The 22,152-nt window shown below is 42.9% G+C and overlaps 1 protein-coding gene across 14 annotated transcripts in view; it reads left to right on the top strand.

The window, feature by feature from the left end:
- The window catches only part of MTMR3 (myotubularin related protein 3), a 57,487-nt gene that overhangs the window by 18,775 nt on the left and 16,560 nt on the right, over positions 1 to 22,152 (top strand). For 10 of the 14 annotated variants that reach the window (XM_081841716.1, XM_081841718.1, XM_081841727.1 and 7 more), the window contains 11 exons: positions 508 to 572; positions 3,015 to 3,091; positions 4,434 to 4,523; positions 7,270 to 7,386; positions 9,331 to 9,363; positions 12,819 to 12,901; positions 14,276 to 14,442; positions 16,335 to 16,431; positions 17,090 to 17,203; positions 19,422 to 19,627; positions 20,929 to 21,060. In XM_081841716.1, the coding sequence (XP_081697842.1) occupies positions 3,089 to 3,091; positions 4,434 to 4,523; positions 7,270 to 7,386; positions 9,331 to 9,363; positions 12,819 to 12,901; positions 14,276 to 14,442; positions 16,335 to 16,431; positions 17,090 to 17,203; positions 19,422 to 19,627; positions 20,929 to 21,060 (1,042 nt within the window). In that variant the 5' untranslated portion in view covers positions 508 to 572; positions 3,015 to 3,088. The remainder of the gene's footprint in view (positions 1 to 507; positions 573 to 3,014; positions 3,092 to 4,433; positions 4,524 to 7,269; positions 7,387 to 9,330; positions 9,364 to 12,818; positions 12,902 to 14,275; positions 14,443 to 16,334; positions 16,432 to 17,089; positions 17,204 to 19,421; positions 19,628 to 20,928; positions 21,061 to 22,152) is intronic. The other 4 variants (XM_081841719.1, XM_081841720.1, XM_081841724.1 and 1 more) reach the window with 1 other exon arrangement.

The following is a 22,152-nucleotide window of genomic DNA, read 5'->3' as shown; positions in this document are numbered from 1 at the left end:
TGAATGAAGCAAATTATCAAACAGGTTTGAGAGGACTTTGCCCTGAAAGGGGTCATATAAGTACAATCAGTAAAAAATAAAAAAATAAAATAAAAATGATATCACTGAATTTTGAGTAAGCACTTGAAATCTACCTTTTGTTCTGTATTTCAAGCTCAGCTGAGATCACGGCTACCCCCAACTTCCAAAATTATTAATTATCCTTTATGCAATTGTTCTTGCATAAATTGTTCTTGCTTGTACCAAACGGGTACAAGCTACTGAAAAATACATTTTTGGGCATGGACATCTTGAAAGCAGTGCTAAGATTAGAAGAATGGATGAACTGGAGAGTTAGAAATAACAGTTTACCTTTACTGCTTAAATGCTATTTTGGGATGAAGGCTGTTCATTTCTAGTATTTATATTTTGCTGTGGCTAGTTAAGCAGGCTTCTGAGGTGGCATACACCAAATAACCATGAATTCAGTTTGATTACAGCATGGCCTTTCGTTCTTTCTGCTTTCAGTTTGAAGTAACAGAACATTGAACCAACGCCTGGAATTTTTGGAAGGAATATTCTGGTACTAGCTGGTAAGTTAATAGATGGTTAGCAAAAAATGAAGCTTTAGTATCTCAGCTTACTGTGTTGAACTTTCTGGTAGTCCACATCTGCAGAATGTGAATGTATGGGGAAGGGCCACACCTCAGTGTTAGAGCATGTGCTTTGCATGTACAAGGCCTGCAGTTCAGTCCCTGGCATCTCCAGGTATGACTGGGAAAGAACCCAGCCTTAAACCCTGGTGAACTACTGCCAGTTGATTAGCAAAAGATAGAAGGGTGTGCCCCCATTTGTGGCATATTTCAGTGCACAATTGGAGGTATTCCATATGATTACGAAGGCAGAAATAGGGAGTAGCAGTTTGTTCTGATTCATCTGGTGGTCACCTTGTTATGGAGCTATTCATTTCGCTTTTCAGTTGAGCCAGCTATGTGGACCAAAGAGTTTTCCACTCTTACCTGCTTCATCCTGTAGCCTCTACTCCATTCAGTCTCCAGTTAGGAAGGACTGACATAGGCTTTGTACGTGAAACTGTTATGATTCTGCCCCCTTCTAATCTTACTTTGTTCTGTATTGTCTTGGATTATGTCATGAAGTATGGATAGGCATAAGGTGAACATGACAGCATTGCCTGTGGTAATATTTCAGTTGCAAGCATAACTGCCATGAATACGTGTGTGTGTGTGTGTGTGTGTGTGTGTGTGTGTGTGTGTGATGCACCATTCAATGTGACTGGAATTTCACAGGTGTGGGCAGGGTTAGCCCCACCTTCCACACAACAGATAGCTTCAGCAGTGCATGGACTGCATACTACGTTGGAGAGGCAACCGAGCTGCAAATCTGAGCCATACCAGCCCCTGCAGTCCTGTTTCCTTGCACTTACAGGCTCAGAAGTTCTTTGCTACTCAGTAAGAATCAGAGTGCCTTTAGGACAGCCATGTTACCAAATGGATGCTAGTAGAAAGCTGCCAAAAGGCTTCATAAATGAGTTATTATAGATTTAATCAGACTGCCTTTCCCACTGCATTGGATATAGAAGAGGCCCTTCTCTATGTCCCATCTTTGGGGAAGGATTGTTTGACTGGGATGAGAGTGAGGGCCTTCTCAGTCCACTCAAACTGTTCAACACATTGCCCCAAGAAGTCAGGGTGACACACACACACACACACACACACACACACACACACACACACACCACTTGTTAAAGTTAAAGTTGTTGAATACTTTTTTATTTTTAAGGGCAGGCTTTGCCTTGATGAAGCAGTTTGCTTTATCGGTTCTGCCTTTTGCTCTTGTATTGTATTCTACGGTATTTGTGTTTTGTCTTGGTGTTGTAGTTTTTATTGTGAAACTGTGAACTTGCTTGCTTGTAAGCTGCATTGTATTAAAAAAAATACAAATATTTGCAAGCTCCAGTTATTAGGCAGCTCTGATCCCTGAATAGCTAAAAAGTTAAACAGCAGTGTTTTTAGTTAAATTCTCTTCCTAATACAGTTTAGTTAGACCAATCAATCAAATGTTTATTAAAGTCAACAAACCATTAAAGAAGCTATAAAAAATGAAATATAAATACGAAATCTCAGCCTCTTAGTAGCCAAGTTATTTCTCCCCCCCCCCCAACATATTATGGCCATTAACCCAGGCTCTGAATTTGTTGCACAGAAAGCTGGCATAAAGTTTTCCTGTAATAGACAATAAACTCATTATTAGACTTCTTTCCAGGACATTTCTTCTAACTCAGAATTATAATGGCTTTCTAATTTTTTAGTTAGGCGTAATAGGGAGAGTATTGCAAGCAGCCCTGATTCATTTGAAGGCTTAGGATATCAACCTTCTAAATAAATAAAGTTAGGACTTTTAGAGGGCTATAGGGCTTCTCGGAAGGCTGTATTTCGTAGTGATATTCCAGGTAGTTAAACATATTGCAGATCTCTATGTTAATAGCCTAAATGGCAGCCCACAGAATTGCGTGACTTTGTACTTTTCTTGAGGTTCACTGTTAACAGTGACGTTAAAAGTGAATTCATCACCATGGCAGGTGAGCTTGGTTAATAAATAGAACAGCCAGAATCCAAAGAGCTACTTTTGATGTGCCTCAGGAGTTAAGTGCACACTGCGGGACTTGTTTTTACTTTTATTCTTTGAATGGCAGATTCCAATACCATTTTTTCAGACTCTTCAGAGCTTCAGAAATGGTTTGCTTTGCAGCATGGACATCTGTTATAATGCAAGTTCAAATCAGTCTTTTAAAGAAACCCAGCAACCAAAAATTCAGAACAAATTTGAGTGAGTCAGTTACGCTTTGAAAAAATCAAATGGAGTTAATTAAATGCCTTTGCCTATATTTTGTCGTTTGAACTCTGTTTTCTGACATCTGTACTTGAGTTATTTAGAATCCAAGTGAATATCGGTGACTTATTTACTAATAGCAAATGTGTTGTCCTGTTTACTCACTTTCTAATTTTGTCTTTCAGATTGTTACATGATATACAGCGCTACAGACAATTGAAAGCAGGGACAAGGCTCTGCCTATTATCCTGACTCTGTCATGGTAAGCGTACAAATTCTGTTAAGCTTAATCAGCACAAGGCAGGTTGAAGCATGAGAAAGTGGGGTGTGACCCTTGGGTGTATACAGTAGGCTGTACTACACTTGGGGATTATATTTCATTCAAAGGACAGAGTTGTTTGAAATGAGCAAGGATTGGTACGGCTCGTTTCTGCCCTGTTGAGTACATAATAAATAGCTGCCAGGTTCCAACAAAGCACCAGAGTTAGGGATTCAAATTACTTACAGTACTTACTAACTTTTTCTTTCTTTTCCTGGAGAAGGAAAGTGGCTTTGATGTCCCACCCTTTCAGGGTTTTAGGTGTCTAAATCACATCCTTCAGCACAGTTAAAACACAATTTTTGGCACTTTGTGCACCATAATTTAACTCTGTATTTAATATTCATGGGGCATAAATTCAATTTGTCATCACTTTGAAACTAATATTGAGTTCCATGCACTTAGATTACATTTCTGGGCATCTGACCAGTCCAGGTGTCAAATACAAGGCTGATCTGCTTTCTCAAAATGGCATCTAAAATAAAGGAAAAAATAAAAAGAGTTGTATTCTTTCATATGTTTATCATGAAGTGAAAAAGATGTGTAAAATATATGTTTTAATACTGTTCCGAGTGAGTTTACAATTAGTTACAGTTGTCAGTTTTTTGTTTTTTTTTAAAGAACCACAAGTTTTCTGAAGTAGTGCTGAGATTTCTCAGTGAGTCAGTACCATCAGGCAGGGAAGGGAAGAAAGGGAAGTTTCTTTTGAGTTTTTATTTGTTTTAGTCTATGGTTGTTTTAACTTTTTGTTTTAAAACATTGTTGTAAACTTTCTTTGTGATAATGTTATTGTTTTATCTTTTTTGTAAGTAGCTTTCAGGTTTTTTTCTACAACCAAGTGGTGCATAAATTTTATTTTTTAAAAAATTGTTTATTGTTTATTTAAAATTTCAAGGCATTCCAGACCTGAGTGATACCTCTGCAGGCAGCAGGTAGAGGGAGATGCTGCTCAGTTCCTGTCATTTGAGTCAGTTGAGAAAGGGGAACTGGAGAGTAGGGCAGCACTATGAACATCCCTTTGCCCTGATCACCACAGTTGTGTGGGCACCAAAAGGCAGCAAGCTAAAGTCTTGTGTGCTCCTGACAAAAAAGTGGTCAGTAGTGTAAGCATAAAAGGATGGTGACAAATTTAAAATTAGAGGCTTGTAATATCAAAGCATTTCATTGGTGCATTGCAGTGATTCCCCGTGACCCACCCCATCCCCCAAAAAACTCAGTCAGTGAAAAGATTTAGTATGTATGGGTGTATAACTGTGGAAATAAACTGCATGATTTTTTTTTTCAGGATGAAGAGACTCAACACAGCCTTGAATGCATCCAAGCTAATCAGATCTTCCCCAGGAAGCAGCTGATCCGTGAGGATGAGAATCTCCAGGTAGTCACCCGACTCTCCCTCTCAGCAATGACACATGGGCAGATCTGATTATGCTATTTCTAGCCAAGATCAGACACTTGATTTATCTTAACTCATGGGACTATTAATTCAAACCCTGTTGCTGCACTTGTGAGCTTGATTGCAAAAGTTATTTAACTGTGCGTTTCTTAGTTGGAAGTTTTCCTGCAAACCCATCTATGCTGTCTGCAGCATGTCTCTGAATGCCACTTGCTGATGAACAGTAGCCAGGGAGGACTCCTGTGCTCATGTCCTGCTTGTGGGCTTCCCACAGGCATCTATTGTTCCTCTGCCTAAAAAATCCACAATCAGTAGTCTGAACGACTACAGACCAGTTGCACTGACTCCAATCATCATGAAGTGTTTTGAGAAACTGGTGCGCCGTCACATTATTTCCTGTCTTCCATCAACTTTTGACAACTACCAGTTTGCATACAGGGCAAATAGATCCACGGAAGACGCTATCACTACCACTCTCCATGCTGCTCTGTTCCATCTGGAGCAGCCGGGGAGTTATGTGAGGCTGCTGTTTGTGGATTTTAGCTCTGCTTTTAACACTATCCTCCCCCATAGACTGGTGTCCAAGCTAGAGGCGATTGGACTCTCCAACTCCACCTGTCTCTGGGTTTTGGACTTTTTGTCAGAACGTTCTCAGAGGGTTAGAGTAGGGTCACATATGTCCACAGCCCTTAGCCTTAACACCGGCTCACCACAGGGTTGTGTGTTGAGTCCCCTGCTCTATACTCTCTATACGTATGATTGTACAGCCATTTATTCCAGCAACAAAATCATCAAGTTTGCTGATGACACTACGGTGGTGGGGCTCATTTCAGGAGGGGATGAGTCCGCCTATCGGGACGAGGTGGAGCGGCTTTGTGCTTGGTGTGGAGAGAACAATCTGGCTCTTAATACGGCTAAGACCAAGGAATTGGTGGTGGATTACAGGAAAAAAAAGGCGGACATTCAGCCCTTGTATATCAATGGGGAACGGGTGGAGAGGGTGGCGGAATTCAGGTTTTTGGGAGTGACTATCGATCAGGGCATGACTTGGAGCGCAAATACCACTGCTCTGGTGAAGAAGGCCCAGCAGAGAATTTATTTCCTCAGACTTTTAAAGAAGAACAATCTGAGTGAGAGACTGCTGGTGTCCTTCTACCGAGGCTCCATAGAGAGCATTCTCACATACTGTATTTGTGCCTGGTTCTCCAGCTGTACAGCTAGGAAGAGGAAGGTGCTCCAGAAGGTCATAACCACAGCCCAAAGGATTATTGGTCATCCCCTCCCATCTTTGGAAGAACTGTACGGTTCCCGTTGTCTTAGGAAAGCAAACAATATCCTGCAGGATGCATCTCACCCGGGACACAGTCTGTTTGTACTACTGCCTTCTGGCAGGAGATACAGAAACATCAAGTCAAGGACAAATAGACTGAAAAATAGTTTCTATCCAAGAGCTGTGGCCTTCTTAAATGCAGTAACTCGATAGTGTGACCTGGGAGTTTGATGGGTGTGGGTGTGGGTGTGGCTGGAATGTGGTTTGTTTGGTTGTTGTTGTTGTTTTGCTTTTGTTGTTTTTAAGGGATGGCATCCAATTTCGTTGCACTTGTGCAATGTTGCACTTGTGTAATGACAATAAAGAATCTATCTATCTATCTATCTAACTGACCATTGTGAGAAGCAGTCTGCTGGATTCAATAGGCTTTTGGTCTCATCTGTCAGGGCTCTTATGTCCTCACTAGGCTTAATCACTTACTTTCAAGGGACCTTCTCTTCCTTCCCTTCACCTTGTTAGAATTAATTCCTCGGCTATACAGTATATATGAAAACCTTGGACTTCTTTGTGTCACACTTTCCTTTCCTCTGTGTCAGTTCTACAATTGTTTATAATACAGAAAATTTCCCTGCTTTCTGAAGTAGCTCAACAGGTTTTATTTCTGTCCATTGCTTATACAGTCGTACCTTGGTTTTCGAACATAATGCATTCCGGAAGTCTGTTTGAATTCCGAAACGTTCGGAAACCAAGGCACAGCTTCCGATTGGTTGCAGGAGCATCCTGCAGCCAATTGGAAACTGTGGAAGTTGCACTGAATGTTCGGCTTTGGAGGCAAAGTTCGTAAACCGAACACCTACGTCTGGGTTTGCGACATTTGAATTCCAAGTTGTTAATGAACTAAGCTGTTAGAAAACCAAGGTACGACTGTATTTCTATCCAACTTGATATTGAACTGAGGTGATGTTTCAGTTCTGTAACAGTCCCTTCTTCTACTGCTGGAGCTACGATTATTTGGGGCAAATTTCCTTTTGGTGTTTTAGATCATCTTTGACTCCCTGTTCAGTGTGGAAGGTGGAGACGACTTCTCTTCACTTTCACAATGGGCATCTTGCTGAAACAACATGAAAGTGGAAGGCAGCCACTGCCCAAGGGGTCTTTGGTTGTGGCTGCCTGCCATATTAATGTTGTTTCAGCAAGAATCAACTTACTGTGGGAACATTCAGCTGCAACCGCTTCCATCAAAATCTTAATGTTTTGCGACACAGCTTAAAGCCCTTGTTCTGCCAGGTGTTTACCCAAAGCTTTCTGTGGCTTTTAACAACTACATGCACGTCCTTGTCATATTCTGTCAAGATCCGTATGCTTTGCATTTGAGGTGTGAGTGACTGAACTCCTTGAGAATCCACTATCAACTTGTTCACATAAAACTTATTTCCCTCCCCCTTCTCCTTTCAACAGGTCCCGTTCCCCGAACTTCATGGGGAGAGCACTGAATACGTAGGTCGAGCTGAAGATGCCATCATTGCACTTTCCAACTATAGACTTCACATCAAATTTAAGGAATCAATTGTGAATGTAAGTCTTCACGTCTGCCCTGGCTGTTCACGGCTAGAAATCTTGCTGGTTATGTGGTTGGGAAATGCATAGCCACCCATTCCTTATATATTGGGGTTCTTATCATGTAACTCATAGATGTAAGTTAGGAAACAACAAGGATCCAGAATGAAGAATTATGTCCATCTCCCTGCTGCTGTTCTAGATACCTAACCTGCAGTTCTTCTTTTCTCATCCTGGTTCAGGGTGGGGAACCTTTGGCCCTCCAGATGCTGCTGACTGTCTAGGATATTGGGAGTTGTAGCTCAACAACATCTGGACGGTCAAAGGTTCCCCACACATGTCCTAGCCCCGCTGCGTTAATTCTTCTTGGTTGCCTTATTAGTATCCTTGATTGAACACCTTTTTGGATTTGCTTCTTGGCAGCTGTAGCTCAGCTGAACAGCAGTAGGTCTTTGGCCCTTGCAAACTTTCCAATCCATTTGGTAGCAATGTATTGAGATTCCTGCTCTGGTTTTGGGGAACCGAGCTGTGAGCTTGCATAATATGGCTGCTGCCAAGGATCCTTTGAGACTGGTGGTGCCATGCAAATGTTTTCTCAGCCCCTGAGACCACATGTCAATAGGTAGTAGAATAGTAGTATTCAGTTTTCCACTGATGGGAGTATATAAGCCCACTTGTAGAGAGCATGGCTCATTGTCTGTGCCCAGCATTCCTTGGGTTGTAGTCCATGTGTTTCAGCTCGGAGACCTGGTAAAGTAAAATGCACGAGGTTGTTTGGAAGAGGCTGTCATGGAGCATAACAGTGCTCTTTGTATAGTAGCTGTTACATGCAATGAATCACGCTGTTGTTGAAATTACTTTCTCCATGTCACTCAGTGACCTGTTAGAAATATCTGGCTTTCTTAGGGGTGACAGGGAAATCTATATAATTTCTGACCCTGTTGAAGAGCACCTATCTCAAAACTTGTTAGGCACTCAGTTCCCTAATTAAAAACAAAAAACAAAAACCAGCAGTGACTTCTGGTGCTGCACACAAAGAGCCCCATTCAAGTGAGAATTTATTGTTCTACTGCTTAAAATAGATTCCATGGGACAGAGTTCCTTGGTGCCCCCTTGCTGTGTGCTAAAGTGGATAGGCAGTCTGAATTTGTTTTTGCATTTTTAAAATAAATAAATGTTTAGGACTAGAAGTTCTTCTGTGTAATTTTTGTGTAGTGTTGTGTTGTGTGTGTGTATAAAAGCTAAAACAAGTTAAAACAGTTTCTTGGTCGCAGCTGTAGTCCTCACCTGACAACCCAAGTAATGTTCATTCTGCTTCGTAGCTTATCACCAGCTGTGAATCATGTGGAATTATGCGAGTCATGTTGGTGAGATGAAGTAGAATTAAAACACATATTGCTCTTCTGTAATGAAATCTGGGTGTGTATGCTAATCCTAATAGATGAGTGGAAACAAAATTGATACGTTGCATTGAGAAGCGACTGATTCCTAGAGCATAACATGGTAGTTTAGAAGTATCTGCTTCAGTGTCACCGAACAAGTAATATTGCTGTAATTCTCAGTATTCTGAGATGCTATTAATTTCCATACTTTTAGTGTGTTTATCTGATCATAAGAAAATGTTTATTAATATGATCATTCTGGTTAAAATTTACACTGCAGTTTAATACACTGATTGGAATATTGAGTCCTGACAAAACTGCTGGCACTTAATGTTGTAATGCTAGTTGAGGTTATCCCCATGTGACATCCTGAGTTTTGTTTCTGTGCCTCTTGGCCAGGCAAAAATTAGTGCTCCTGAAATCACTTGATATTGCACATTGGCAGTAGTAACCTGGGCCCCCGGCATTCATGTTTGGTATGCAAGTTAGCTGGCTAATAGAAAGGGAAACTCAGCTGAGAATATCCAAAGCCTGCCTTTTGGTTTCATTCTAATTTTGTCCTTTGTTTACAATTCAATAGAGAGTCTGTAAACTTGCCGCTTGTGAGCTCTCAGTAAGTAAAACGGTGTTGCTGTGTAACATTTTACTGCTGCACCTTTGCTTGGAAAAGAATAAATTTGTGTGGCCAGTGCTCACCTTGCAACACAGGCAGGGGCTGTAATGCATGATGCATTTTGACTGACTGGATAAATTCATGGATCTCATAGCAATTCAGGAACTTGATGTCTCCTTTTGAAAAAGTAAACAAAAGGCTCAGTAAACGAAGCAATAAGCTGATGGAATTGTGGCTTTCAAAAGTGTTGACTTATTCATCCATGGGATTGTTTGCAAATTCAGCAGTGATACACACTCTGCACATCAAAACTTGAATGCCCAGATTTATTTCTTGGTTGGCTCCATCTAAGGAAAGTGTTTAAATCGTGGCATTTGGTAAAGCTATGGGAACAGCAGCAGCAGCAGCAAAAGAATTATAATTTGGTTCAAGTGTCATAGATTTGAATTGGGACTTCTTGTAAGTTTGTAGTAGGTGCAGTGCACTAAAATTTAAAGGGTCAAACAAGGGAAGTTTAATGACACAGTGAAACTTATTTCCTGTTCAGTTCAGTTAATATTTAGGATTTTTGCCCCTCTACTTGTGGGCAATAATTTAGTTTCACCAAATGTAGCTCTCTTCATCTGCAGTCCATAACAAATTCAGACACATAGCAGGAATATTAACATTTGTTGGAAATCCTTTTTTAATTAAAGGTAATAAGCATGCTTCGAGATTTCCCACTGTAAAATGAAACTGGTGGGTTTGGATAGCTTTGCATGCTCACTGAAAACAGGCAGAATGGTTTGTTCATCGTTTAACTGATACTGCCTTATTAGTCCACTGCTGCCTGACCAAGCATTTTGTGTTTTGGAGGCTGAACTAACTGCACGGATTTGTGGTGTTCTAAAGGATGACTATTGAACACAAGAAGAATCTGGCTGCTGGATCAGATCAAAAGACCACCTAGTCCAGCATCCTGTTTTCTGCAGTGGTCAACCACATGGCCACACAGACAAGACATGAGTACTGTAGCCCCTTTCCCCACTATTGTTTCCAGCAGTTGGTATTCACTGCATGCAGCCTCGTAACCCTGGAGGTAGTTCCTATCTGTCAGCATTCTCCTTCCTGAACTTGCCTGGTAGAAAGGCAAATGGAATTCACAGGGAAAGGTGAGGCAGAATGCTTGGCAAAATGAGATGAAGAAAAGTTATATTCCAATATCCCCCCCCCCCCGCCGCCGCCTGGAAGCAAATGCTCCACATTTCATAGAGAATACTGTGGAAGGTTGTATTTAATAAAGGAGGGTTGTTTAGAAGGAAAGAGAGAACAGATGGAGGCAAGGAACAGGGCGGGAGAAAAAATACGGAGGGCAGTAGGAAACATCTATTTGAACTAATAAGAAGTGATAAAGAGGAGGTTTTAATATGAGAATCTTGGTAAGGAAGTTTCAACTCCTCAGCTGTGATCTTGGAAAGGTTCAAGGAAGGGTAGACAGGGAGAGGCGGATGCACAGCACAAATTCTTGAAGCAGCCCAGGTTCCAGAGTAGGACAAAGATGTGAGGAAAGTCTTTGGCATGACGGAGAGCTTGGGCTCGTTTGGTCACAAGGTTTCTGAGCAGAAATTCTCAAGTCCCTTCTTACTACTTTTTTTTTTTTTTTGGTCCCCTAGCATGAAACCTTGGTCTATTTTCCGTTGCCACCCTCTTTATGCCTGTAGCAGTATTGACGCCAGCCTAGTTCCATCTCAGGCCAACAGCTCAGGATGTGGGAATATTTCTTTGTTTGTTTGCTTGCTGCTGTATCATGAAAAGGTATCACAGTGGTTTGCAACAATATAAAAACATAAAACCAAACAATAAAATCATAAGCAGTTAAAAACAAAAGCAGAAAGAAATTAAAAGCAAACATCAATAGGCCATTATGGAGGACGTACTCTTAATTGCCTCCATAGGCCTGGCAGAATAGAAGAATTTTCAGCAGGTGTTTAAAAGTTGGCACAGAAGGTGCCTGCTTATGGTGCCTGCCCCCCAGAAACATTGCCCTGCTCTGTCTTTGCACAGCTAATGCATTCCGGGGACCCTGGAGCCATGGTGACTGGTGCCCATAGGGGCTGCCAAGGTGGAAGTCAGGGAGACTAACATTAGGTGGAGCCAGCGAATTTTAGTTTTGCCTCTTCCCTGCTGGGATTTGCAGTGCCAACTTCAACTAAGGAGGAGGAAGTAGCCAGCTGGAACCAGCCCCAGTAGGAAGGCAAAGCAGATGGGGGCTGGCTGAAGTAGAGTGAGATTGGTGGTCCAGTGCCCTGTTTGGCTTAATGGACCAGCCTCCTCTTCTCTAAAGGCAATGCTGTTGCTTGGTCTCACTGGCTGCCCCCATTGCACATGGGCCTTCTCCTGTTCGACGGGTGTGCACCTTCTGCCCAATCAGAAGTTCACGGCTGTCAAGAGACAAGTGATAAACTTGCCTAACAGCTCATATAATGGACATAACAAAATAAAAAAAATCCTTCCAGTAGCACCTTAAAGACCAACTGAGTTAGTTCTAGGTATGAGCTTTCGTGTGCATGCACACTTCTTCAGAATGGACATAATGGACATAATTATGGTGAGTTGGTCCATATATTATAGTGATTGCTAGTGGGGTGTAGTTGAGAATACACCATAGTTTCTGTAGGGTTTCTGTCGGCAGAAGCCATATCAAGACAGATTGACCCATTTCTACATATTGATATAGGTGTGGTGTTTTATTTATCAGTTGTGAGTTAAAGGCTGCTGTTTACTCTAAAAGGAAGCAGTGCTGAATTTGGGGATACTGTTGAAGTGGAGGCACAGGAGAATCCAGTATCAGAATTGTGAAGGGCAGATTTCCCTCTTATCCCAACATTTGCTCTGTCGAGAACTCCCCCTAAACCCTCCTGCCCCAAGGAGTGGATGAAGGTAAACAGGAGTGGAAGAAAGTAAAACAGGAGTGTGATTGTTTCTTAGGTTTGCAGATGAGAAAGGTGCACTGCACAAGAAGTCTTGCATGACTAAACCATATAAGCTGGAGAACTGTCTCTAATGCGTGAGAGAAATGTAGTTCTCTTTTCCTATGGAATTATTGCTGCTTTAAAGATGGAACTTGAGTGATTGCATTAAAATGTGCTTTATAAGTACCACAAACATAAAGCATATTTTAAGGTAGGCAAGTGTATATCTCTTACATTTGTGTAACACTTCTTGCATCTGGTGAAGCGCAACCTAGTCCATGAAAACTTAAATGCTATAATAAATGTGTTCGCCTTTAAGATACCGCAAAATAGGAGTCTGTTTATGCTGTGTCATAATTACACATGTTCCTTTTCCATGACTCAACTGTACCTGTTCATACGGGAAGAACATGAGGGACAATAGTCTAATAAATCCTTATATTAAATGCTGTGAAACTGTGGCAGCCTTTTTTAAGCAAGGTCATTTAATCTTTTTAATCACAGGTTCCATTGCAGCTTATAGAGAGTGTTGAATGCCGGGATATATTTCAGCTTCACTTGACTTGTAAGGACTGCAAAGTTATCAGGTATGTGTATATATACATATAAATTATCCTGATGGTTGTACACGTTACACTATTACAAGGAAACATAGCCTGCTAAAGATTGGTATCAGTGCCCTGTTTAATAATTATTACTTGGTCTCATGACTGGGCAACGTTTTCTCTCTTGTCTTGTACTGTATCAATAGAACATTGACAATCCACTGCAGCAGTTTAACTTTTCAGTTGAAGGCATGCAGTTGCAGGAGTATAACTAATTATCCATCTCTATCAATCGTGGGTGCCTCAGATTAGCTGAAACAGCTTATTTCATTGTGTGTTCATTTTCACTAATTGTTGTTGTTTTTATTTATTACATTTGTGTACCACACCTCGTCCAAAGATCGCAAGGCGATTCACAACATAAAAATACAAAATAAGAAAATACGTAATAAAAGAACAACAAAACCATCATGAACTTTAAAAAGGTCATTGAATGTTTAATCAGGCAAAGGCCTGGTTATTGTCAGGCCTGGTCGTTGTCCTCTTCAGATCACCACACAAACGCTTCTTGTTCTTTTATAAAACTTTTTATTGCGTATTAACAAAACAATCTTATAAACGGTTCTTAAATATTATTCCTCAGAGTCACTTCTTTCAGATACCTTCTGAGCTCTGCTTCTCCGTGACCAGCCACTCTCAAAATGTCGAACGCGCCCTTCCCTTCGCTTTCCCCCTCTTTTTTCTAACCTCCTGGCTAGAGCTGGCTTGTATCTCCCCTCCTCCGAACCTGAGCTAGAACTTAACCCTTGCCTTTCCTGGGAACAGCCGGTCCCTCCCTGTTGTTCCTCCTGTTCTCTTCTATTAGATTCACTGCTCTCCTTCCCCCCTTGGGGAATGCTTTCTCCCTCTGAGAAACTGGAAACTTCTAACTCTTCCCTGACAGTTATAGAGAAATGATTTTGCCTGGCACTTAAAGGTAGCTAATGAAGGCACCAGGTGAGCCTCCCTGGAGGGGAGCAGGCCACAGATGGGAAGCCACGGTAGAAAAGGCTTGTTCTCATCTATCATTTGCATGATTTTGCTTCTTGCTGCCATAGGTGGTGATGGTCTTTCTTCAACTTAAAAAAAAAAGTATTTAGATAACCATGGCTATGGTCTGAAGGTTTATGCAAAGAACCCTAGATTATAAATGGATGATCTTGAGGTAATGATATTAACTTTGCATTTTTGCATACTAGAGTTCACTTGTCGTAAAATATATACAGTGCAGCTTTTGAAGCCAAATGCCAGTGTGTTCTCGCTTCTTGTCTGCTTTGAAGCTAAGCTTTCATTGGCTTCTGTGGCTTGGATCTCTCTGGGTGAGAATTAATAGATTTTTATCTGGCTTTAATTTTTTTTTAATTTATTTTTTTACAGATGTCAGTTCTCTACTTTTGAGCAGTGTCAAGAGTGGCTTAAACGGCTGAACAATGCCATCCGCCCTCCTTCAAAGATAGAGGATCTCTTTTCATTTGCTTACCACGCCTGGTGTATGGAGGTATATGCTAGTGAAAAAGAACAGCATGGTGATTTGTGTCGACCAGGTACGATGCAGACATTCTTTGTGTAGTTGTAGAGATAAATGAGCTTGTTCCGATTGATTGAGGTGCTGGTAGATTTTTTCCTTGGAAACTTTCAAGGTTAAGGGAGTGAAGGGTTTAATGGATAAGTTTTAAAGCTGCCACTATTCAGTTGCCTTTTTTTTGTTCATTGTATGTGGCTGCTTTCTCCAACATACAGCTTTCCTGCTATTTTTAATATTATCTATGGGCTTCTTCATAGGCAGTTCAAGCCAATTGCGTATTACATAAGCAGCATTAGGATGCCATGTCATCATGCATCCATTCAGTCTTGACTATGGGATGCCACAAAGCCAAATCAGAGCAAGGGCAATGTGTTTGGCCTTCTTTCATAATGGGTGAATATTCTGGCCTCATTTTGCAGACCCTCTGGAACAACAAGCAGAAATGGAGAGAAGGCATTTTGTGGTAATAAAGTGCTTCCCCCTCTCTTTTGACGTAGGCCTATAACATATGCATGTGCAGAAACAAAAATTTATTATTACACTTTATGCCGTTACTATAGAAGGTCATCAGGTTGGGTTATGGCTCCACCTTCTTATAGTAATGGAGAACTGCCTTTCAGGTGAGAGCCAACAGTTCTTTCTGCTAATGCCATCTTCATAATAGAAACAGCCAGTTACAATGCAAATGATGTTTCACTTATTCTTGCTCTTGCAAATTCACATTGATATATGCAGTTCTCTGCAGAGCAGAATTCTTGAATTCAAACTCTTACTCAGTTGAGAGTTGACCAGAATTATACAGTGGTATGAAGGTGCTGCTGAGAAGAGCTGTCAGTATTGCAATTTTCTGGCATACACCAAGAGAGCTTTGCTGCTGCACAACGATCAGTGAAAACTTTGGACCTGATCCACAGTCAGAGGGGTTTTATCATATTCAGGGAAGCTTACTTAACCCCTCCCACCCAGAAAGGGGACTTAGCTCTAACTGCAAGTCATCCTTAGACCATAGAATTGAAGTGAAGCACACTCTTGGCCCCATCCGTTGGTGAGGGGAAAGTTGGTATGTGTGTCATCTCATGACCCTGAGATTCTCATGCTCTTCCAACTGAGCTACTAGTACAGGATATTTGCAGCTATTCAAGAACCAGCTTTTCCCCCAGCGAATGTTTACAAATTGTCTTTTGCTTGTGGAGTAGCATCATGTGTTCCTCAAACAGACCAGCCTAATTGTACGAATTGATAATAAAATTTGTCTGAGCGCTTTTTTTACAAAGGGAAGAAGTGCATTGAAACTAGAATGGGGCAGGCAAATACCAACCAGTCTTTAAGGGGCCTTAGCTTAACTGGTCTTCAGCTAAAAATCAGGAAACAACTGATTATTAACCTATCACTGTGTGCAGAGCCAATTAAAATAACATGATACCGCTAAAGATGGTTACTAAATTTAGATTTTCATGGTTGGCATAAGCAAAGCAGATTAACCCACGCGGGTGGCGCTGTGGGTTAATCCACAGAGCCTAGGACTTGCCGATCAGAAGGTCGGTGGTTCGAATCCCCGCGACGGGGTGAGCTCCCGTTGCTCGGTCCCTGCTCCTGCCAACCTAGCAGTTCGAAAGCACGTCAAAGTGCAAGGAGATAAATAGGTACCGCTACAGCGGGAAGGTAAACGGCGTTTCTGTGCGCTGCTCTGGTTTGCCAGAAGCGGCTTAGTCATGCTGGCCACATGACCCGGAAGCTGTATGCCGGCTCCCTTGGCCAATAAAGCGAGATGAGCGCCGCAACCCCAGAGTCGGTCACGACTGGACCTAATGGTCAGGGGGCCCTTTACCTTTACCTAATTTCTTGACAGAATCACTGGGGCCATCTCTTATTAAGTTCTTTTCATTCTACCATTGCCTTCTTTTGTTGTAGGAGAACATGTAAGTTCGAGATTTAAAAATGAGGTTGAACGGATGGGTTTTGATATGAACAATGCCTGGAGGATCTCCAACATCAACGAGAAGTACAAGTAAGTTCTGTGGATGCTTGCAGACAGCTGGCACCAGCCTAACTTTTATTGAAGTAGGCATTTTGAAGCAGAGCATATCATAGCCCTTGCTGTGGTTGGATGCACTTGTAGATCCTGGTACTGCTGAGCGGGTGGGGTTTCTTAGTAGCCTTAAAGCTCTGAAAAGCAAAGTGATAGAGCACCCCATGTAGCTGCCATTTTGTAGTTCTGTAGTGTCTGCATACACCACTGCAAGCCTGTTTCATGGAATGTATGTAGACACTGCTATCTGTCATCTAGCCTCAAAGGGCTGCTAAAACGAATAGTGCAAGCTACCTAAACACTTTGGGTCTCCTGTCCAGTTGCTTCCTGGCCTTAAAAGACCCAGGAGCATCTGAGAATAAACAAGCAGCAAGGTTGGGTCATGTAATATAAGGCTGTGTCTGGCAACTTGGAAACCATTTTTGCTCTCCCTAGGCGAGTGCTAAATTATAAGATTGCTCTGTTCTTGAGAATGTAGTGCTCACAAAGGACTGTGGAATAAGGGAAGACAAGGAAAGAATACTTTGCACCTTGAGCTTCTATGTTGGAAGGGTGCTAACAGCTTGTCATGGAAGGAAACCAGTGCTGTGGCTATACATGCATGGCTTTAAAAAAATGTCCTCCTTTTCCCACACAGGCTCTGTAGCAGCTACCCTCAAGAACTCATAGTTCCTGTTTGGATCACAGACAAAGAGCTGGAAAGTGTGGCAGGCTTCCGATCTTGGAAACGCATCCCTGCTGTGGTTTACAGGTGAGGCCTGCACTGAAGCACCCATTAAATTGAATATAAAGTGATGTGTGCACTTTTTATCACCTTGCCAGATGCTTAATCAAGCAGCTTAGCAACTATGCTGAACTACAAAACTGACACCATTGATCTTTCACTTGCCTTTCTTTGGGCTATGGAGCATTGACCCCAGATGCTCAGCTGTAAGCTCAGCTGGCTGGGACTTGTTCCTTGATTCACTCCAGCTGGCCCTGCTGCAAAGCCCACAAGCCCTTCAAGATGTGTAGGAATGATTGGATAAATGGTGGCTGTCTCTGTAGTCCAACAGTTGTGAAATGGTCTTCCCAGGGAAGTCCATTTGTTTCTTTGATTATGACCTTTTTGGCATCAGGTGCAAAATATTCTACCTTTTAATTTTACTCCTATGTTTTGGTGCATTTAAACCTGGGCACATTGCTTTCCTTTTAATGATTTTGAGGCCGGTTTTTATAATAATTATCTTGCTGGTCTGTTTTCAGTTTGGTTTTTTGGGTCCTGATTTTGCACTGAATTCTGAGTTTTTATGTCATTTGTTTTGAGAAATGCTTTATTGACTGGATTTTATTTGATTTATTTGTAAACTGCCCAGGGGACTTTGTTTGACGAGCAGTCTAGAAATGTAATAATAATAGTTAGCTACATGGGTTGTTTTGGGACACAGCACAGGTTATATAAAACTATAGATGGGCTTCACGGACTGCCTGTTTCTGAACAAAAGGCACAACTAAAGTACTGAAGCTGCTGATCATCATTAACTTTGGCAGTTTGTCACTGATCTCTCTTTAGGATTAAACAGGCAGCCTCCCAGTTCTAGACATCTCTGCATTATAGACATTTTATATGCATCAACAAAAACAGGTTGAAATTCTGACCCTGGTATAAGTGGTCATAGATCTATTGGTTCAGTTACAGTGGTGCCCCGCAAGACGAATGCCTCGCAAGACGGAAAACTCGCAAGACGAAAGGGTTTTCCGTTTTTGAGTTGCTTCGCAAGACGATTTTCCCTATGGGCTTGCTTCGCAAGACGGAAACATCTTGCAAGTTTGTTTCCTTTTTCTTAAAATCGTTAATACAGTTGCAACTTGAACGCATGAAGGCGGGTTCTGAGGAAGAGGGAGCTTTGTTTCGGCGAAAAATAGCAAGACGCGCACACTTCCCTCCCCACAACTCCCAGTTAGGGAGGCCAGGCTCCGGGGCTCTTCGGACGGGGCTCCTTCCTTCTCCCCCCCCCCCCAGCGCCCCGGCGGTGACAAGAGCGCCTGCCCGGGCCCTCCGGTGCTCGCCCTGCGAGGGGCGCCCCCTACCTGCATCTCCGTGCTTTCCAACCCCATGACGTCGACGGCTGCGGCAAGTTTGCCTCTCGGTGTGTGTGCGCGCGAGTGTGTGTTCTCCTCGCCCCGCTTGAGTTAGTCCCGGCGCAGCGCAGGCAGCAGGTGAGTCTCCCTTTGGCAGCGCGGAAGGCGCCGGGCCAGGCAAGGTCAGCTTGGGAGCCACCGGGGACGCCCCCCCGTGCTCCTCTCCAACGGGCTGGATGCGCCCCTCTCCGCTCGCGCGCTTTTGGCTGGCTGGCCGGCTGCAGCAGCAACAGGGCAATAGGCATCCACCATCGCTGACGCTCCCTCCCTCCCTCCTGCCCGTGGCGGGCGGCTGGCTGGCTGGGGCTGGATGCGCCTCTCTCCGCTCGCGTGCTTCTGGCTGGCTGGCCGGCTGCAGCAGCAACAGGGGCAATAGGCATCCACCGCCCTCCCTTCTGCCCGCGGCGGGCAGACAACTTTTAGGCCGGTAGGAGTTTTGACTACCGACACCATGCTTCGCAAGACGAAAAAAATTGCAAGACGAAAAAACTCGCGGAACGAATTAATTTCGTCTTGCGAGGCACCACTGTACTTTGAAACTTATTTCTTGAGTATTCTGACACAAATCTCTTTAAATCCTAACTTCATTTTTTTGCTGCGTTTTGATTACAAATGTTGATTCAAATGAAGTTCAGTATGAAATACTGTTTTCATAGGGCATACATTAGAATGCCCTATGAAACAGTATTTCATAGAAAGTATTTCTGCTTTAGAAAGTCAAAACTACTTTTGGAATTCTACAGTAAGGTGGCAATTCCTATGTCACTGTGCATTTGCTCTAGCATTACCTGCACTTAGGGCCCTATTGTGATGGCTACTGTTAGCTGTTTCATTTCTGTTTCCTATAGGCATCAGGGCAATGGGGCGGTCATTTCCCGTTGTGGGCAGCCAGAGGTCAGCTGGTGGGGCTGGAGAAATGCTGATGACGAACATCTTGTCCAGTCAGTGGCCAAAGCTTGTGCCTCAGATTCCAAGTCTAACAGCAGTAAACTAGTGAATGGAAACTGTTCAAGAGATTTCTCCAATGGAGGAGACCTCTCTGATGTAGAATTTGGTAAGTTTGATTATCTCGTTGTTTCTCACATGTTGCATTTCGGAGTCTCCATAGAGTTCGAATGGCAGTTTCCCCCCTGATAGGGATTTCAACCTTTTACCTGCAGCTCTTTGTGCTCTTGTGTGTAGGACACCTGGATGCCTGCTCTGCCTTGGAGGAGGTGTGTGGGGAGGAGGATAGCCAGGGTGCCACTCATGTCATTGATGGGCCATAGCTTAGTGGTAGAGCATCTGCTTTACAGAATAATAATAATAATAATAATAATAATAATTTATTATTTATACCTTGTCCATCTGGCTGGGTTTCACCAGCCACTCTGGGCAGCTTCCAACAGAATATTAAAACACAATAGTCTATTAAACATTAAAAGCTTCCCTACACAGGGCTGCCTTCAGATTTCTTCTAAAATTCTGGTAGTTGTTTTTCTCTTTGACATCTGATGGGAGGGTGTTCCACAGGGCGGGTGCCACTACCGAGAAGGCCCTCTACCTGGTTCCCTGTAACTTGGCTTCTCGCAGCAAGGGAACCGCCAGAAGGCCCTTAGAGCTGGACCTTAGTGTCCGGGCAGAACGATGAGGGTGGAGACGCTCCTTCAGGTATACTGGACCGAGGCCGTTTAGGGCTTTAAAGGTCAGCACCAACACCTAGAATTGTGCTCGGAAACGTACTGGGAGCCAATGTAGGTGTTTCAAGATCGGTGTTATGTGGTCTTGGCGGCCGCTCCCAGTCACCAGTCTAGCTGCCGCATTCTGGATTAGTTGTAGTTTCCGGGTCACCTTCAAAGGTAGCCCCACATAGAGCTCATTGCAGTAGTCCAAGTGAGAGATAACTAAAGGCATGCACCACTCTGGCGAGACAGGTCCCAGGCTGAATCTCCAGCATCTTCAGGTAGGGTTGGGAAATTTCTCTGCCTGAAACCCTGAAGAGCTGCTGTTAGTGCAGATAATACTGAGCTACATAGATTCAACAAAAAGTGGCCTCCTGTGTACATAATGACAGGGTGGAATGATACCTGCAGGAGACAGTTTGAAGGAGAAGCAAAATGGCAGTTGGTTCTAGGCAGCCCGGTGGGGTGGGCCTTGTGGCCTCACTTCTCCCTCTTCTGTAACCAGGTTGAATCAGCTATTGCTGGTGCCGGAATTAGACGTGAGGAGTATGTTCCACTGTCAAATCAGCTCCTCTGCTTCTCTCTCTCTTTCTTGATCTCTTCTATATGTAAGATGCCATATAATCCATGTGTCAAGTGTGCACTTTTTCGATAACTGCTGCAGAATAAGCTGTTCTCTCCTTTTCTTCTTCAGATTCCTCCATCTCCAACGCTTCAGGAGCAGAAAGTCTAGCCATTCAGCCTCAGAAACTTCTGATCTTGGATGCACGCTCTTATGCAGCTGCAGTGGCAAACAGGGCCAAAGGGGGAGGCTGTGAATGCCCAGGTGAGTAGCCGTGCTGTTCTCCGAGCATTGTGCAAAGGTGTTTACACATGCAGAGAAGGAGTGGGAGTGGAGACCTTGTCTAAACCAGATCAAATTTTGGTTACCAGAGTAGCTACCATTAATTCAAGGAGGTTGGAAATGGGGGGGGGGGTTTCAAATCCAAAGGGGTTGTTGCTTAAGAAGAGAAAGATGCCATCTTTTGTCCTGCAATTTAGATCCAGTCTCTAAAGCTAAACTACAGTATTTGATCATGGAGTCCTTACCAGATTTTAATCAAAAGTATGGGTTTTTTGTTAGCTTTTTTAAACCCACCTTGTTTTGTTTTAAGGAAGTGAAGGAATTGCACTGCATGGCCAAATTCACTAAACCATGGTGTTTAGTGTTGCATCTGAATTTCACCACAGAATGCAGAAGTTGCAGGTAGCTTTGGGCTCATGTGTCTACCCCTTTCCCTGTTTGTAATTTGTAACAAAGAGCAATTTTTAGTTTCACCCAAATTGGTGAAACTCCAGGTTGTTGCAGATTGCAAACAAGAAGTTTTTAAATTCCTTCTCCTGATGTGCAGAGGAGGAAGGAAGGGAAAAATTGAGAGAGACATCTGCTTAAATTTCTGGAGAGCCACTACCGGTGTGGTGCAGACAGTAATGAGATCTATCTATCCAGGGGTCTGATAACGAGGCCAAACACTTATGTTCCAAGTGACACCCTGATTCTCTGTATGATTCAAAAGCTGCAATAGATGTCAGCTTAAAAGTTTATAATATTATGGCATGTGCTTGACATCATTTATAAGTTCGCTGATCCACCCAAACCAATACATGGTGAAAAACTGCATGGTGCACCAGCCAGGTGCCTCTTATTTATGAAGACCTAATGATTGTGATTTGTTTAAAAATTGCAAGATGCTACAGAAGTCCAGCATGAACCCATACTTCCACCCTCCAGGCTGCATTCTAATCATACCAAAAAACTTTTAAAGTTCTGTGCAACTACGTCACCCATCCCAAACAAGTACAGTGGTACCTCTGGTTACAGACACTTCAGGTTACAGACGCTTCAGGTTACAGACTCCGCTAACCCAGAAATAATACC

Source organism: Podarcis erhardii, assembly GCF_964252035.2.
Source record: "Podarcis erhardii genome assembly, chromosome: 15".
Taxonomy (NCBI): domain Eukaryota; kingdom Metazoa; phylum Chordata; class Lepidosauria; order Squamata; family Lacertidae; genus Podarcis; species Podarcis erhardii.
The sequence above is the reverse complement of the archived record's forward strand: the minus strand, read 5'-3'. Positions and strand labels throughout refer to the sequence as shown.